The 19,299-nt window shown below is 38.5% G+C and overlaps 1 protein-coding gene across 1 annotated transcript in view; it reads right to left on the reverse strand.

Moving 5' to 3' along the window:
* LOC130273220 (sodium channel protein type 4 subunit alpha B-like) overlaps positions 1–19,299 on the reverse strand; it is a 488,856-nt gene that overhangs the window by 298,756 nt on the left and 170,801 nt on the right. The window contains exons 4-6 of the mRNA XM_056519644.1: positions 16,621–16,948; positions 12,968–13,088; positions 654–741 (exon numbers count right to left, since the gene is read on the reverse strand). Of these exons, the coding sequence (XP_056375619.1) occupies positions 654–741; positions 12,968–13,088; positions 16,621–16,896 (485 nt within the window). The 5' untranslated portion in view covers positions 16,897–16,948. The remainder of the gene's footprint in view (positions 1–653; positions 742–12,967; positions 13,089–16,620; positions 16,949–19,299) is intronic.

The raw sequence follows: 19,299 nt of genomic DNA on the forward strand, positions 1-19,299 counted from the left end.
CAGAGGGCTTCTTACTGGTTAGTGAGGAGGGGTATTTGTAAAGATTATTATTAATATGAAAACTAGAAATGTTACAAAATGTACAGAGATCAACTGTTCAGAACACATGATCATGAAAATGGCGGAAAATGATGAACAGGTCCCTGTTCACACCATGAATCTCCCAACAGTAACACCAAATATATATACCCCCCCCCCTCATAGTCAACTGAATGGAATAAAGTTCAATCTATGTTTATAAAAAAAATAAAGCTTATACAGTATATGCTTTTGGCCCGCAATCCCCTCAAAACTACTGATATAGTTCAGTTCAGTGAAATCCAAGGCATGTCAGTGCATACAGCCCAAACAACAGGCCCATTATCGCCTATGAACACGTTTCGCATGTTAGAATTTTTCCAGCATATAGCCAAATATGCTCTAAGTGGTGTGAACAGAGCATAAGACTTTGTAATAGGCACAGTTTAAATGATATTTTATGCACGAAAATAACATTTTTATAAAAAGAACACAATAAAACTGGGAATTAGTTACAGTATTTACAATACCATCAAAACTATGTAATAGATGTGCAAATGTTTGCAGCCATGCAGTTCTTATAGAAAATAATATAGCACACATTGTAGATATACCATAATATGGGGGGTACTTACTCTACGTATTTGCCCCATGTTCCCAGGTCCGACATAGCCATGAACACGCAGTTTGTGAGGATAGTGCACATTATAAACATACTGAACAATGTGAGAATTATCAGTCAAGGAAAATACCGTATTTTGGAGAGATAGAATATATTATTATTATACATTATACTATACATTATATTATACATATATTATTATACATTTTTTATATATATATATATATATATATATATATATACACATACATACACACATGTACAGTATATACAGTGGTCCCTCAAGTTACAATATTAATTGGTTCCAGGACGACCATTGTATGTTGGGACCATTGCATTGTATGTTGAGACCAGAACTCTATGGAAACCTGGTAATTGGTTCTGAAGCCACCAAAATGTCATCCAAAAATAGGAGAAAGTGAGGATTAAAGAAAAATAAGTAGATAACTAATATAGATAAAGCAAATCCTTACATATAAAAGTAAGAAAGATCTGCTGGGAGCTGTAAATCACTGTCTATGTCAGTGTTTCCCAACTAGGGTGCCTCCAGCTGTTGCAAAACTACAACTCCCAGCATGCCCGGACAGCCGAAGGCTATGTAGAGGACAGGAGCTTCTTCAGGGTCCTGTACAGTACACGCAATGTCCTAAAAATGTAAAATGGAGCCCCCCTCACCTGGTGTAAAGAGTACAGAACATGTAATACCTCGTTGTACTGTAGGAGGCGCTACCAGACACCAGTCAGTGCATACACTTCAGTAATACAGGTAAAGAACAGTACAGAACATGTAATACCTCCCTGTACTGTAGGGGGCGCTACCAGATACCAGTCAGTGAATGCACTTCAGTAATACAGGTGTTTTACCAGTAAACAGCCATTGACACGTTTCACAGATCTGGACTGTCCATAGTATTGTATGTTGAGTCGGGTTTCAAGTTACAATGGTCCAGAAAAGACCATTGTATGTTGAAACTATTGTTGAGGCCATTGTAAGTTGAGGGATCACTGTACAGACACAAAGAAAAGAAGGACAAAGCATAAATTGGTTCCCTATGGTAGAATCTTGGACTACTGGACGAGGGACCTATAAGACGTCTTCACTATTTATACCCATTGGAAAACACAACTTTACTGTGGTGAAATCTCCATAGACGTGTGAAGTAATGCAGCACGAACAGCCGTCAATTATGATATAATAAAGGATTAAATATATCTCCATCACTGCCGCTGATTGATCTTAAGTGGTTGAAGCCTTTGTACACATTTTGCCTCCCATTCTTCTTATACCTGACTTGATTTTCCAGGAACATTTAATAAAATACAGCGCAGACTTCTTAATTCTATTCGGGGTTTTGAAGATGTTTTATCTGTAGAAACCAGGTTGAGAAAAACAAGCGCTGCAAAACCGAGTTTGCTTTTGGCCGGCACATAAGGTGGACTCATATTTATGGTTAAAAAATAAAGTATATCAAAAACTGCAACAAAAATTGCATCTGCATTTTCAGGCTTAGGCTTTGGTCAAACCGCATATTTTCAGGTGTATTTAGAATTTTTTAAAAGTGTGTTTGTATTTTCAGTTCAGGTGTAATTATATACATACATATATATATATATATATATATATATATATATATATATATAATGAAGAAAGAGCAGCACACCTGGTGGTATAAGCAGGTAGTGGGTGCAAGCAGTCAGAGGGACCCCGGTCCTGGGTCCAATGAGGTAGATAGCAAAAAAGAGGAATTGACTGCAGCACACCGGCGTATCCTGGATACACACACACACACACACACATATATATATATATATATATATATATATATATATATTTCAATAAATTCAATGCAGCACTACTTCACCGTAAAGTCCCGGTGCTGGCGCCTCGACTCGATCAAAGTCCAGCAATAGAAGAAAAATGGTGAGTTTATTCCCACATGTCAAAACAAGCAACGTTTCAGCTCCTCCATGGAGCTTATTTGAAGCATGCTTGAAAAAAGCTCCATGGAGGAGCTGAAACGCTTGTTTTGACATGTGGGAATAAACTCACCATTTTTGCATCTTATTGAGTGCTGCGCCAATTTTTCTTCTATATATATATATATATATATATATATATATATATATACACACACACTCCAAAAAATGAACAGCGGCAATTCCAATGCGGTGAAAAAAAGTGATGCAATTTTTCGGCTTGCTCACTAAGCCATTTTCAAGCAGCAAAAAAGTGAACAAAGTGCTTATTTATGGTCACGCAGGACCAATACAGTAATTAAACAATTGTGCAAATATATTAAATATTATATGATCCACACAATAAAGTGATTAGTGAATTTTCATGAGGTATATATATTCAGGGCTGTACATATTAATACATATATAATGCTCAGATTGTGTTAATCATCTAAGAAGTGCACATGTGTAATTCATATATTCATTAATAAGATGGGCGGAGAGGGTAGGGATCACTCACCATACTGTATCTATGCTGTAGAGACATGAGGACGTCGATCCAAGGCGTCTTCCAATGATGGAGTAATGAAACTGGATGTTGCACTCCTTGATTGCAGCATATGACTAGGTTGTCCTGACAACGCGTCCTCTGTGGCCAACAGCGGACGCCATTATACAACAGGTCACTATGTTATAATATGATACAGGCACATAGTAATCCCCTATACAGAGCTCTATTTGCACAAGGGGTAAACAAAGGTGCAGGGCATAGCGTCGCACACTTAGATCCCCCAAACATCTCGGCTGAGCGGGGTTACCATGGGCAACTCCACCAGCGTTAGACGGGTGCTGACTGGCTCATTTCTGACCTATATGTGACTTTTTTATATATATCAACTGGCTCCAGAAAGTTAAACAGATTTGTAAATTAAGGTAGAAGACCAAACCCCCCCCCCCCCCCCCCCCCCCGTGGGCACTGGTGTCGCGGCGGTGGTGGTCGCTGCCCAGTGCTACGCCATTTTATGCTAGGGACGTTAGGGACCCACTCTAAATAGGTGGCCTTGACGTGGCGAGTGGGCTTGTACTTTTTGATCAAAAATGTATACTAACAACCTGTTAGTTTTTGACATTATGCTGAGAAGCAATTAGATCATTATACAAGATTGTAGATGTGCACCATGTCTGTTTGCTACCCGAATTCACAGATTTGTAAATTACTTCAATTAAAAAATCTTAATCCTTTCAGTACTTAAGAGCTACTGAAGTTGAGTTGTTCTTTTCTGTCTAAGTGCTCTCTGATGAAACGTGTCTCTGGAACTGTCCAGGGTAGAAGCAAATCCCCATAGCAAACCTTTTCTACTCTGTGCAGTTGCCGAGACAAGCAGAGATGTCAGCAGAGAGCACTGTTGTCAGACAGAAAAGAACAACTCAAATTCAGCAGCTGATAATTATTGGAAGGATAAAGATTTTTTAATAGAAGTCATTTACAAATCTGTTTATCTTTCTGGAGCCAGTTGATATATATAAAAAAAGTTTTTTCCCTGGAATATCCTTTTAAAGTAGTTTCTCCTATATAAAGTAGGTTACATGGACATTTAAGAATATAAATCACATGATCTGCATCGCATGTAAGATGAAAATTGATCCTATAATTTTTAAAAGTTATAGGATGAACTAATTCAGTGTTTTTTTGCATATAGGAACAATTGATACAAGAAAGACATGGAAATGATCCGTTCCTAATGGTGGACATATAACGTTGTGTGGATTTTTTAACGGACACGTCTGCTTTCACAATTTTGACCCTATGATTTGTTGTGCGGTGGTATGACATCAAAGGAAAATAGACAAATTCTGGGATTTAATTTAAACAACTACTCAGGATATGCCAATGTTTTTTTTTATGATGTTTGTAATTTTATTTCACGCCACAGAGTATGTGCTTAAAAAGGCAATATGTTTTCTCTGGCCTTTTTCAGATTTAGTTTCTAGTAAGGTGAATCTCTCCAAAGGTAGAACTTTTTGTTTGCTATTATAAACCACCTTATGTGGATACCCACGTTTCTTAAACTTGCACATCATAGTATTTAATGCTGGTTCTATTCTCCCCTCCTCTTTGATGATTCTCTTTGCACCAATCATCTGTCTGATGGGCAAGGAACTAATCATATTGCGAGGATAATGCCTATCGTATCTCAATGTAGAGTTACAGTCTGTTGGCTTTCTGTAAATGTCTGATGTTAATTTGTGTCCAGAAACAGAAATTACAGTGTCAAGAAATTGCATGGAAGATGAAGAAGTAGTGAGAGTGAACTGGATACCCGCAAGCATAGAGTTAAGTTGCTGATGAAACTCAGTAAGCTGTTCCAGGGTACCGGTCCACACTAGGAAAATGTCATTTATTTATCTTACCCACTTCAGCACAAGGCCAAAGTGGGGAGACACATAGATGAACGATTCCTCCATGTGGGTGACAAACAGGTTGGCATAGGTAGGCACCACATTTGTCCCCATGGCTGTTCCCACCTGTTGCACATAATATGTATCGTTAAATGTGAAATAATTATTCGTAAGAACCGTCATGAGAAGATCAATAATAAGCTGTTGTTTCTCTGGAGAAAAAATCTTGTTGAATGGCTGTTTTAACCGCCTGTACACCTACATCATGTGGGACATTGGTGTACAGGCTAACCACATCTAGTGTGGCTAAAATAGCCCCCTCTGGGACAAACAGGTCACGAATTTTGCAAAAAAAAAAAGCCCCTGTATCTCTAATATAGGATTTTGCTGCATATACATAAGGTCTAAGTATGGAATCAAGAAAAATAGAAATGAGACTGGTCAATGAATTATGTCCAGACACTATAGGCCTGCCAGGCGGGTTATGAAGTGTCTTATTTATTTTTGGTAACAGGTATAGTTGTGGTGTGACTGGGTGTTTAACTGTTAGGTAGTCCATTAGGGGGTTATCAATTAAATTATTCTCAAATGCATCTTTCACCAGTGTTTCAATATGGCATCCATTCTCCCATTTTGGATCAGTTGTCAACTTTTTATAGGTGTAGGTGTCGCTCAGTTGTCTGTTAGCCTCTTGTATATATTTTGAACGGTCCATGACCACAACTGCACCTCCTTTATCAGCTGGTTTCACCACTAGGTTGTGGTCATGAACCAGTTTGTTAAGTTCAAGTATTTGATAATGTGTCATATTGGGAAGAGAAAGTGAATGAATAGATTGTTTCAATTTTTCGACATCTTTTCTAACTAACGTAGAAAAAGTGTCAATGGCAGGAAATGAAGCATTTGGTATAAAATCACTAGCCACTTTGATGTTAGTGTCAAAAATTTCAACATTGGTTCTAGATACAGTCATAGTCTGGTTCTTTTTGTCATAAAACCACAGTTTCAATCAGGCATTCTAGTAGGACAACCTAATGGTGAAACCTGCTGATAAAGGGGGTGCGGTTGTGATCATGGACAGTTCGAAATATATACAAGAGGCTAACAGACAACTGAGCGACATCTACACCTATAAAAAGTTGACAACTGATCCCAAATGGGAGAATGGATGCCATATTGAAACACTGGTGAAAGATGCATTTGAGAATAATTTAATTGATAAACCCCTAATGGACTACCTAATAGTTATACACCCAGCCCCACCACAACTATACCGGTTAACAAAAATGAATAAGACACTTCATAACCCGCCTGGCAGGCCTATAGTGTCTGGACGTAACTCATTGACCAGTCACATTTCTATTTTTCTTGATTCCATACTTAGACCTTATGTATATGTGGCAAAATCCTATATTAGAGATACAGGGGATTTTTTATGCAAATTCATGACCCGTTTGTTCCAGAGGGGGCTATTTTAGCCACACTAGATGTGGTTAGCCTGTACACCTCCATCCCCCATGATGTAGGTGTACAGGCTGTTAAATAGCCATTCAGCAAGATTTTTCACCAACAGACACATGTTATTGATCTTCTCATGTCGGTTCTTACGAATAATTATTTCACATTTAACACACATATTATGTGCAACAGGTGGGAACAGCCATGGGGACAAATGTGGTGCCCACCTATGCCAACCTGTTTGTCACCCACATGGAGGAATTGTTCATCTATGTGTTTCCCCACTTTGGCCTTGAGCTGAAGTGGGTGAGATACATAGATGACATTTTCCTAGTGTGGACCAGTACCCTGGAACAGCTTAATGAGTTCCATCAACAACTTAACTCTATGCTTGCGGGTATCCAGTTCACTCTCACTACTACTTCATCTTCCATAAAATTTCTTGACACTGTAATTTCTGTTTCTGGGCACAAATTAACATCAGACATTTACAGAAGACCAACAGACTGTAACTCTACATTGAGATACGATAGTCATCATCCTCACAATATGATTAGTTCCTTGCCAAACAGACAGATGATTGGTGCAAAGAGAATCATCAACAAGGAGGGGAGAATAGAACCAGCATTAAAATACTATGATATGCAAGTTTAGCAAACAAAAAGTTTTTCCTTTGGAGAGATTCACCTTACTAGAAACTTAACCTGAAAAAACACAGAGAAAATATATTGCCTTTATAAGGACATACTTTGAGGCGTCAAATAGAATTACAAATATTGGCATATCCTGAGTAGTTGTTTAAATCACATCCCAGAGTTTGCCAATTTTTCTTTGATGTCATACGGCCGTACAACAAATCTTAGGGACAAAATTGTAAAAGCAGATGTGCCTGTTAAAAAATCCACACAACGTTATATGTCCATCATTAGGAACGGGTCATTTCCATGTCTTTCTTGTATCAGTTGTTCCTATATTCAAAAAAAAAAAAAACTGAATTTGTTCATCCTACAACTTTTATAAAGTATAGGATCAGTTTTCTACTTACATGCGATGCAGATCATGTGATTTATATACTTAAATGTCCATGTAACCTACTCTATGTAGGAGAAACTACTTTTAGTGTAAAAAAAAAAGAATGAACCATCATCATTATTTAATATGTACCAGTCCAAAGTCACTTTATCGAATGTGGTCACAATGAGAAGGAGCTGACGTTATTATAGTAGACCATGTACCCCCACTGAAAAGGGGTGGAAATTGCACCACAGTTCTCAAACGCGGGGAACTGTGGTGGATCTATAAATGTCGATTTTAAAATGTCAAAGGAGATTTATAATGCATAAGGATGTTGGCCTCATATCTGTATAGGTTGAATTAATTTTTATTAATTTTTTTCTTTTTTCTGTCATCTTACAGATGGAGCAGAGGTTGGGAGAATCACTCACCAAAAATGCAATATATAAACTTATTGTGCATAAATATTGTTTATTCACATGACTTGTTGGATATAATCTATAAAGGGTACACAGGTCACATATATTTTTGCTGTTATGTAGAGGATGCGCTTCTCCAGAAATGAGCAAGACAGCACCCGTCTAACGCTGGTGGAGTTGCCCATGGCAACCCCGCTCAACCGAAATGGTTGGGGGATCTAAGTGTGCGACGCTATGCACTGCACCTTTGTTTCCCCTTGTGCAAATAGAGCTCTGTATAGGGGATTGCTGTGTGCCTGTATCATATTATAACACAGTGACCTGTTGTATAATGGCGTCCGCTGTTTCCTTGTTCGGCACTGCGCATGCGGTGGCCACAGAGAACGAGTTGTCCGGACAACCTAGTAATGTGCTGCAATCCGGAGTGCAACATCCAGTTTCATTACTTCATCACCGGAAGACACCTTGGATCGGCATCCTCATGTTTCTACAGCATAGATACAGTATGGTGAGTGATTCCTACCCTCTCCGCCCATCTTATTAATGAATATATGAATTACACATGTGCACTTCTTAGATGATTAACACAATCTGAGCATTATATATGTATTAATATGTATAGAACTGAATATGTATATTATATATATATGATTAAGCTTTTTAGCGAAACGCGTCAGACTTTCTACCCTGTACTGCAGAATCTTGAAATAAAGGAATAAGAAGTTTTTACCTGCAACCTAGTGCCGGACCTTGTCTTTTCTTCCACAAGTGAGTAGCCGGAGGCGGTACCGGCCGGTCCACGGCACAGGTGGCGAGGTGGGCGTGCACGGGGTGAGTGACTCACAAATCAGCCTTGATATATATATATATATATATATATATATATAAATATATATATATATATATATACCTCATGCACTAGGTCATATATATACATATATATATATATATATATATATATATATCATGCACTAATCACTTTATTGTGTGGATCATATAATATTTTATATATTTGCACTCATTTATATTAAATGTTTAATTACTGTATTGGTCCTGCGTGACCATAAATAAGCTCTTTGTTCACTTATTTGCTGCTTGAAAATGGCTTGTGTAAATAAAGACATTCACTTTTTTTCACCATATTGGAGTTGCCGCTGTTTGGATGTACATATATATATATATATTTTTTTTTTTTTGTTTATTGAGGATACACAACATTTTTATATACTGTGTGCACAGACATACTCTTTCCCATAGATTTACATAGAGCACATCATTTTCCAAGATTTTACAGATGTATTTGTTTTTCAATAAAATATGCTTGAAAATATACTGTGTGAACATAGCCTGAAAGCATTACTGTCATTTTAATTGGTAAGAGTAAGTCTATGCTGATCTGGTGAGTGAAGCAATTGACATAACGAAATCACGATGCACCAATGTTGCTTTGCAGTAAACTTTTATCCCATTTTATCTTTTTATAAAACATGTACTAATGTGCAGTCCTTCTGCAATGCCAGTGCACAGTTTGACTTTTTATCAACTCACATATGCAAAAGGGTCCCTTATAGAGCCATTCGTGCCATACTTTTAGCACTCAGAGACATCATTCTCATTGGAGGAGCAGATGGTTTGCAGATCAGCTATGTTTTGGAGGCTCCACCTCCTTTCTCCTGAGGAAGGAGGAGGAGCTTCCAAAATGTATCTGTTGCAAAAGAAAATAAATTGTTCCATTAAATGGACCCCTCGCCATCTCCAACGCTGGCACCCAAGTCTTCTGGGGCATGGAGTGAATGTCAGGTCTATAGGAGGAGGCATAGACATAAATGGAGGGGATGTTGCAAGATGTCATGAATACGGAAGCTCCATGCTTCCATGTTTAGAATGCTGCAGTGCCAGCCTGGAGACCGCGTGGGGTCCCCCAATGGCTGGACCCCCCCACGATCAGAAATCTTATCCCCTATCCTTTGGATAGGGGATAAGATGTCTAGGGACGGAGTACCCCCTTTAAGAATATTATTGTTTATACTTAGTACAAAGGTGGTAATTTGTCTTTTCTAAAGGCTCCCGAGGGTTTTCCGGTCAACTAAGGTTCCCAAGGGTCTCCTTCTTTGACACAATTGATGTATAGAGTCTCATAAGCCATGCAATGCTCCATATGGGGCAAAAGTATGCAAATAATTACATTGCATGTATAAGTAAAAAAAAAAAGTTAATAAAAATGACAGAATTTTTGTGGGTAAACAGGTCCACAATACATATATATTAATAGAAAATTTTCATATGTTGGAATAGCTGTGGGTATATTTGTATTTTAGAATAATTTGGTCAGGAAGCAGGGGATTTCAGAAGCCTTAAATCCTTTTTATCAGGAGTGACTCATCTCTTTATTTTTTGTTGTTTACATTTTATTTTTATCATTCACATTTAGGTAAAAAAAAAAAAAAAAGCAAGTAATAATAACTCAATCAGTGGGCGCAGAATACCAAAATAAGAGCAAAGGTATAACGGGGACCGAAAAATAGCGGATACAAAATAAAGTGATACACAAGAATGGGTTCAAGAAAAAAGGGGCATGTAGAAATGTATTGAAGACAAAGTATATTTTACTTCCACTTTCTTTTCGTTTGCTAATCTGGTTAAAACATTTACACTCTGTTTAATCTTGATGGTGAAAAAAGGCAGGATTTAGGGTGGGCAAAATGTGCAAGTGCCCCATCCTTTATCCAGGGGTCTTGGCGACTAAGGAATGTCTAAGTTTCTGATACTTTAGTTTGGGGCCTGAACACAGTTATTTGCCCAATGTATTGGATTATTATGAGCTGGTATTTATTGGGCACTAGATCATTGTATTATTTGTACAGTGCTCTGTATTGTTATTTATGAATATGCAGTGTACTTGAGCATTCATTGTTTGATGGCGTGAATTGAAAAAGTGGAGAGTCAACATATGAAACCTTAATACGGTACAGTTAAAAAAAAAAAGCTAAATATAACAACTATACATTAAAAGGGGTACTCCATGAGAAAAAAAAAAGTTAAACAGATTTGAAAATTACAGTACTAGTAATCTACCAGTACTTATCAGCTGCTGAAGTTGAGTTGTTCTTTTCTGTCTGACCACAGCTCTCTGCTGACCCCTCTGTCTCATGAACTGTCCAGAGCAGGAGAGGTTTGCTATGGGGATTTGCTGCTACACTGGAAAGTTATTGAGACAGACAGAGATGGCAGCAGAGAGCACTGTTGTCAGACAGAAAAGAACAACTCAACTTCAGCTGCTGATGAGTACTGGTAGGATTAAGATTTTTTTATAGAAAGAATTTACAAATCTGTTGAACTTTCTGGAGCCAGTTGATATGAAAATTTTTTTTTTCAATGGAATACCCACTGGAATGTCTCCACAAAAAAGAAGTTATGGCCCCTGTACACATTAGAAATGCTGGGGAATAAAATAACTGCCTCCGTTGTAGGGGCCTTGTAATTGAGCCAATATTTTGTTTCTTTTATCCTCATACTCTAATCATTAGGGTTCTTTTGTAAGGAAAAACTGCAAAGAGCCTTTTTTTTTTTTTTTTTTGGGGGGGGGGGGAGGGGGGTTCTATTTTATTTATCAAAAATAGCCAAAATGACTATCTTTAAAGAGTAAATGTTATACACATCAAACAAAAACTGTTTCTACTTTCTTCAAAATGTGATGACAAAAAGTAGCTTTTCCTTTTTAACCAATTATGATTTAATGGTTCAATGTCAATGCATGTAAAATTAAGTAACTAAAAGGGGCATACCTCCAAAAGAGGCACTATTTTTTTTTTTTCTTCAAGCACATGATGGCCAGTTATAATACTGTGTAATATACTTCTATTACCTATGTGTATTTTTATTTTACTGTGGTCTTTGGCTTTTCCCGGCGTTCGGTCTCAAGGGAAAGAAGGGATTTGCTGTAGAAAATCCATCCCATTGGGCTTTTCGTCCACCCACTTCAGAGTAACTACACTCCACCAGAGATCATGTGACCTATAAATTACCTGCACTACAGCACTCCTGGGGGTAAGTTCTGTGCATGAAAAAAAGCGAAAAAGCAGCGCACAGCGGTAATAGAAGCATATTTCACAGAAATATAACTTGGAATCAAGGGCTCAAAGCCTGAAAAAAAAGCCAGAATACCCTTTTAAGTCTCTTTTGGGCTAAACGAGCATTCCTAGGAAAGCTTGTTCCCAATATTTGGCCTGGTGATTAGCAGATGAATGATAAGATGCTGAATAGACAATGATAATAATTCCTTCTATATTCAAATACACCAGTTTGTTTTTGGGTGGAACTCCATACAAACAAAGGGAGAATATACAAACTCCACAAAGTTGTTCTTGGTGGGTTCTGAACCCAGGACCCTAGTGCTGCAAGGCACCAATGCTAACCAGTGAGCCCCCATGCTACCCCATGAGGTTTGGGGCCAGACGAATGACCCAGCAATCGCTTCTGAAGGTTCAATGAACAAGTGCTGATCACAAAAATCGGCGCTCATTTATGGGAGCCCATTGGTTCATGTAAAAGCCCCTTAGGCTATGTTCAAATCAGCATTAGGAGCTCTGTTATAATGATGCCAGTTATGCAAAATAACGAACCCTATTTACAGTGAATGGGACCTGTCGGGATCCATTGGTGTCTGGGGTCACACCCTCCATCCAGCACTGTTATCAGCGCGTGTAACACAGCTCCATAACGCTGATGTGAACATAGCTTTAAAGGGCACATGGAAGAAAGTTTACCGGCAGTATTAGCAATTGTCCCATCTTGGCAGTCAGCTTAGAAGAATATTTGAGGGAGTGAGAACCAGAGCTGGTGTTCCCCATTTCCATTTGGTGCCATAAGAATATGGTAAATAGTAATTAAAACACAGCATAAAACCCAAACTGTAAACACATGATAGATAATACATGCTATTGAGAAATGTTTCCTTCCATTGTTATTTTCTACCTTTGTTTTGCACTACATAAAGCAGATGGATAACATTTTCGGAGAACATTGGACATATGATGGTGAGTCAGCGGCACAGGCAGAATGTCATTTCACTTGAAAGGATATGAATGTACCAAAATTTTGATTGCAGCTCTTCTGATAGGATGGAAGGGACTAATTATATACAAAGCAGGAGTGGCACTAAATCTGAAGATTGTCTTCCCTTTGTTTAGTACTATAAAGGTCTAAGGAAAAAAAAAAACAATGTACTGATAGTTACCACAGAGTTATCAGAGATCAAAGTGTGTAAAAAGGGCATTGTACAATAGTGATTCAGCAAAAAAAATACTTTTTAGGTGTCATGCATATGGCCATACCGCGGGTCTGTACACGGTGTAGGACAAAGTATCATGGTACCCAAATATACCTATGGGCCCACACTGAAACTTAAATACCTACATTTTTTTTTTCCAAATAAATAAAACCTACCTTGTGCCCTACTATGGAGGAACTCACCCTGAGAAGCACTGCCTCCATAATAAGGTGCTGTGCTGAGGCGTCACATAGTGGCATACTGCGCCAGCCAGCCATTGGGAGAAAATCATACTAAAAGATGTTTATGCTTAATAAAATAGTGAACAAGCCTGACATATATATAATAAAACACAAACCAATATATGTGTTAAAGGTTTTATCATATCTAAATATACATTTAAAAGGTTAAAGGAAATCTGTTAGCCCTATCTCATGCCAAACGCTAAAGCATCAAGAAGGCGGTGCTGAGCTGCCTGCCTCCAACACCCCTTCCTGCCTTCACTGATGATAAACAAGGCTCAGTGCTAGAAGTCAAGTCTTGTGGGTCAATCACTTAAGGCAGGGAGGGGTGGAGAACGCAGGAGTCAAGCATGCTGAGACTCAGCACCGCCTCTATGGCACTTAAAGGGGTACTCCAGTGGAAAACTTTTTTTTGTTAAATCAACTGGTGCCAGACAGTTAAACAGATTTGCAAATTACTTCTATAAAAAAAATCTTTATTCTTCCAGTACTTATTAGCTGCTGAATACTACAGAGGAAATTATTTTATTTTTGGAACATTGCTCTCTGCTGACATCACGAGCACAGTGCTCTCTGCTGACATCTCTGTCCATTTTAGGAGCTGTCCAGAGCAGCATATGTTTGCTATAGGGATTTTCTCCTACTCTGTCAGAAGAGAGCACTGTGCTCGTGATGTCAGCAGAGAGCTCTGTGTTCCAAAAAGAAAAAGATTTTCCTCTGTAGTATTCAGAAGCTAATAAGTATTGGAAGGATTAAGATTTTTTTTTAATAGAAGTAATTTACAAATCTGTTTAACTTTCTGGTACCAGTTGATTTAAAAAATAAATAAATTAAGTTTTCCACTGGAGTACCCCTTTAAGCTCTGACCATGGCATAGATCAGACAGATTACCTTTAAACTACAAACTGTTCTACCTTATATCTTATTACCGAATCAAAAATATTAGGGTATTGACTAGAGATGAGCGAACTTACAGTAAATTCGATTCGTCACGCACTTCTCGGCTCGGCAGTGGATGACTTATCCTGCATAAATTAGTTCAGCTTTCAGGTGCTCCGGTGGCCTGGAGACTCTTTCCTAGGAATGTATCCACCTTTTCCAGCCCACCGGAGCACCTGAAACCTGAACTAATTTATGCAGGATAAGTCATCAACTGCTGAGCCGAGAAGTTCGTGACGAATTGAATTTACTGTAAGTTCGCTCATCTCTAGTACCGACACCCATTTCATGAACACCAAAGGTCACAGCAGAAACATTTCCCACTGAGAAAGGACCAATGAACAGAGAGCTCAGATCCCAGGTTATGGGTCCCAGATCTCCATCTGTGACCCACAAGCTAAGATCTATTTGATCACTGGTCCTCCCCCAGTGATAATTTACTACTTCATACATAGACTGGATGGAAACCAAGTTAAGTTGTCCCTTTCAAACACCATTTTAGGATTTATTTTCCAAACTACATAGTGCTGAATCTATGTAAGAAATATAGCATAAGATATTTACTTAGAATGTTTCCTTTATTCCCTACAATGTCTGATTACTAAATTAGACAGGTCTGTTCCTCAGTTTTGATGCCCTCAGATAGGGAACCATAAACCTTTTGACATCTTTAAAATGTCTTCATTGTAACCAGGGTATAAGATAGAGACAGCAACACAGCGTATATGTAATCTACATTTGCTAGAACACATAATTACCACAGTCATAAATGAACCTTAGGTAAAAGAAAGATGATACCCAGCACTCACCAGTAATGCACAGTGAAGATTTATTTTGCCATAGTGTAGTACAAGGACGGGTTTCGGCGTGGGAGCCTTCCTCAGCAGTCTGCCTATAGGCAGACGGCTAAGAAAGGCTCCCATGCCGAAACGCGTCTTGTACTACACTATGGCATAATAAATTTTCACTGTGCATTACTGGTGAGTGCTGGGTATCATCTTTCTTCTACCTGTGGCTTTCCCTACCTCTTGCACCACCGCAGATTCCATGAAAGTGTTGACATATCCCTATAAATAAACCTTAAACCACAATTATTTGTACCCCTACATTCTATTTGCACCCTTCCTACCAAAATAGGACAAAATAGTAAGTTCAGTGGATGGCACAGGTACAGGAGCTGTGTCTAGAGCATTAGCAGTGGGTACCAGTTGTTGTATACAATCAACATCCTTTTGCAATGACTGGGCTTAAAGGGATATTCCTAACTTGCAATGTTGGCTTCTATCCACAGGATAGAAGTTAACTTGCTAATTGGGAGGGGTCCAAGTGCTGGGACACCCACTGATCATGAGATTAAACATAAACTGTCACTAGTGCTCCAATTATTCTCTAAGAGGCTTCCAACCATTGCCAAGAGCTAAACTCTTGGAATGCATTGATAAAAAATGTAAAAACATCCTCTTTTGATCCCACAGCGATGGCAAAAAATTTCGAGACGGACAAAAATTTAAAATTTTTACAGTTTGCTTCATAATAAAGCACCACGTCACATGGCAAAAGTAGTAACTAAGGGACTCAGTGACCAAAACATTAATGCATTGGAGATCCTGTAGTAAGTCTTCAAAAAAAGGATGGGAAAACAAAAACCTAGAAATTGTGATAAACTCTAAGTACTAGTTAAACAAGAATGGGCTGTCCGCAGTCAGGATTTGGTCCAGATGCTGATATCCAGCATGACAAGGCAAATTACAGAAGTCTTGAAAGAGAGTCATTATTGCAAATATTAAGTCTTTGAATAAAGTTGCCGTATTTGTCTATAAAAGTTTAAAAAGTTATGAAATGATTATAACTGTACTTCAGTTGCAATAGAACCCTCTAACTAAAAGATCTAAAAACACTTTGTGACAGCCAAGATTTGTATCAGTCTTAGCACTCTTGGCCCCGACTGTAGAAACCCAAGACAGGCTGGTCTTAAAGGGGTTAGGGTCTATTCACACGGCAGAATTTCCGCTTGCAGAATTCTGACTCAAATTAAAGCCCGTCGACTTCTATGCGATTTTGCACTCCCATTCACACTTCTGAATTTCCGCTTGAGGAGTGTTAATGGAAGTGCGGAATTCCATAGAAGCCTATGGGCTTTAATTCGAGGTGGAATTCCGCAAGCGTAAATTCTGCCGTGTGAATAGACCCTTAATAGCTAAAAGAGAAAAGTAAATATACAATATATTCTATAGAATTTTATGTCAGATATCAGGAGGGAGTTAAACACAATCTGCTTTTTACCTTCTGATTTCTGTAGAATGGGTCAATATCCTCGAGGGGTTGCCCAATGAGATGTGACGGAAAGTCCCCAAAAATTCGAGGCAGCTGTTTGCCAGCCTCCAAGTCGGGATGTGGTATAGGTAATTCCTCTTTATTTTCATTGTTCTCTCCTTCTCTGTATTCCTTTTTGGCACTTCTGGCCTGTTCCTCAGCGATACGCTTCTCAATAGCAGCCAATGATTCTGGGGTGAAACGGCGGAAGCCGTCAGGACCTGGTGGCAACAACAGGACTGCCATATTTTCATCCTGCTCCTTCTGTCCTAATTCTTACTTATCGCATTGGAAACAGCTGTAATAAATAACAAAAGAGAGAAAATTAATTTATGTATCTTCGAATGGCAACTCTGTCACTTGTCCATTGATGACTTCAGATGGCAGATGACTCTCAGCTTTTCAGATGAGACATAACTGGAATGGTAAATTTGGGGTGATCACTATCTGATGCCTGTACCACACAACATGACTAAAATATGACCATAAACAAATATGTGCCTTGTATCAATGACATAAGCCAAAATGATTTTCTACACTTTAGTTCTCACTAGTGAAGCATCATTCATTTGTTGGAGACTGTAGATACATTTTGTATATGTTCCTCATCACAGCTAGGTTTTTTCCTGATTTAGGTTAGTTCTTTGGTCCTGTGTGTAGATACCTTGGCCAAAGAAGAGTGGCATATAGGTGTCCCCATGGCACTGCGTACAAGTAGCACATACCCCCCAGCCACCTACTAACTGCACCCCTGGAGCAAATCATGATAAACCACATCATTATATAGGGATGTGGCTTAATATGCGAATGAAACAAAGCATAAAACAGTATTATCAATTAGGTTGTCAATGTTTATTTTATATATCATATTAATACTCACTGTTCAAAAACGATCCAGTGAAGACTTGTGACATTTAATTACATAGTATGGCGCCACCTTATGTTCACAGTCTATGGCACCTATATTAAAACTGTGGACCTCCAGCTGTTGCAGAACTCAAACTCCCAGTCAACGGCTGTCCGGGCATGCTGGAAGTTGTAGTTTTGCAACAGTTTTAGGTCCACAGTTTGAAGACCACTGATCTAATGCACTTTGCACGTCCATCTAACGAGGCAAATGCTGGAGGACACACAAGCTCAGTCATTTTTGACAATGTCATTGGCCGAAGCAATCACTGGGCCTCCAAATGTATTCATAGACCATACAGGAAGACCCTTAGAAATATATGCTTCCAACTATAAATTATTATGAAACACAGCTCAACAAATGCTAACAAAACAAAGAAAAAAAACAGGATGGTTTTGTTTCATAATGACAACCCTTGTCTATTTCAGGGCATATGGATTGTATATGCCCCCCCCCCCCCCTTAAATAGTCACTGTCATTTGAACAAACTTTGCATACATCAATAGTACAAGCAAATATAAGTAACTTTGTAATATATTTTATTAGACAAAAATGCTTCTTTCTCCTGTTATCAAGCCCCCCCCCCCCCCCACCTCCTGATGCAAAACTCCTCCACTCTGAAAATCAGCACAGCTTTGTCCTGTGTCGCAAGACAAGCAATAAAAGTCTATGGAGAGGGAAGGAAGAAACTTCACCCATCAGCTCTGGGTGAACTGCAAATTATAAATGAAGCCTGCAGAGCAGAAATCTGCTGAAATATATTATTATAATAAATAATATAGTGGCCAAAAATAGTGCTGATCCTCATATACACAAAGGACAGCTTAATCTAAAAAGTAATTTAAAATGACAGGTACAATTGGAAGACACTATCCAGGGATAGGAAGCATTGGTGGAAGCCTGTCTGCTGAGACCCCCACCGATCATAAACATGGGTGTCTCTTGCCACCATAAATTAGAGTAACAGTCGAGCATGTGAACTGCTCCTCAATTCATTCTCTTTGGGGCTTACCCACATGGCTGAACACTGCACATCTTTGGCAGCCTCATTACAAGTGAATGGAATGCCAGGGTACATGCTCTATCATTGCTCCATTCATATGGGGGGACAATGGACCCTGTTTTCATGACTGTAGTGTCCAAATGGTCAGAATCTCACAAATCAGATACTCATAGGATACCATTGAATACTGATATTCTAATTTCAGTATAATTCCTCTAAAACTCTCTTCTATGAGCTAAAATGAGGATGAACAGTGGTTACTGGTATGGATGACTCAAGCCTTCAATGTAGCCATTGTGGGAAAAACGTTTGGCTAGTTGATATGGAGGATACATCCTCTTTAACTGAATCATTTCATGAGAAAATATTCTAATATAAAATTATGTTTTCCAGAGTATTTTACTAATCATATGTCAAGATGTTTTCCCTCTTAGGGAATGCTGCAATATACCTCTATATTTATTGCTGTTGTTCAATAAAAACAACAACAATAATAAATCATTATATCCCAAGTAAGAATCCTAGATACTCTTCAATTGTGTACTCTCCTTTTCTTGAAAAACAGTGGTTAAAAGCAGTGAAACCAGTGGTGAAAGCCTCTTTAGGTTTCATATATCCTAGTGTTAGTGTGCATTCGCCTATAATGTCCCTTTAGATCATCCATAAACAATGGACCCTAATGAAGCTTTCATCCGATTCAGTTCACCAACCTTGTGGCACTCGAGGACTCTCAACCTCA

This window comes from Hyla sarda, chromosome 5, assembly GCF_029499605.1.
Source record: "Hyla sarda isolate aHylSar1 chromosome 5, aHylSar1.hap1, whole genome shotgun sequence".
NCBI lineage: Eukaryota > Metazoa > Chordata > Amphibia > Anura > Hylidae > Hyla > Hyla sarda.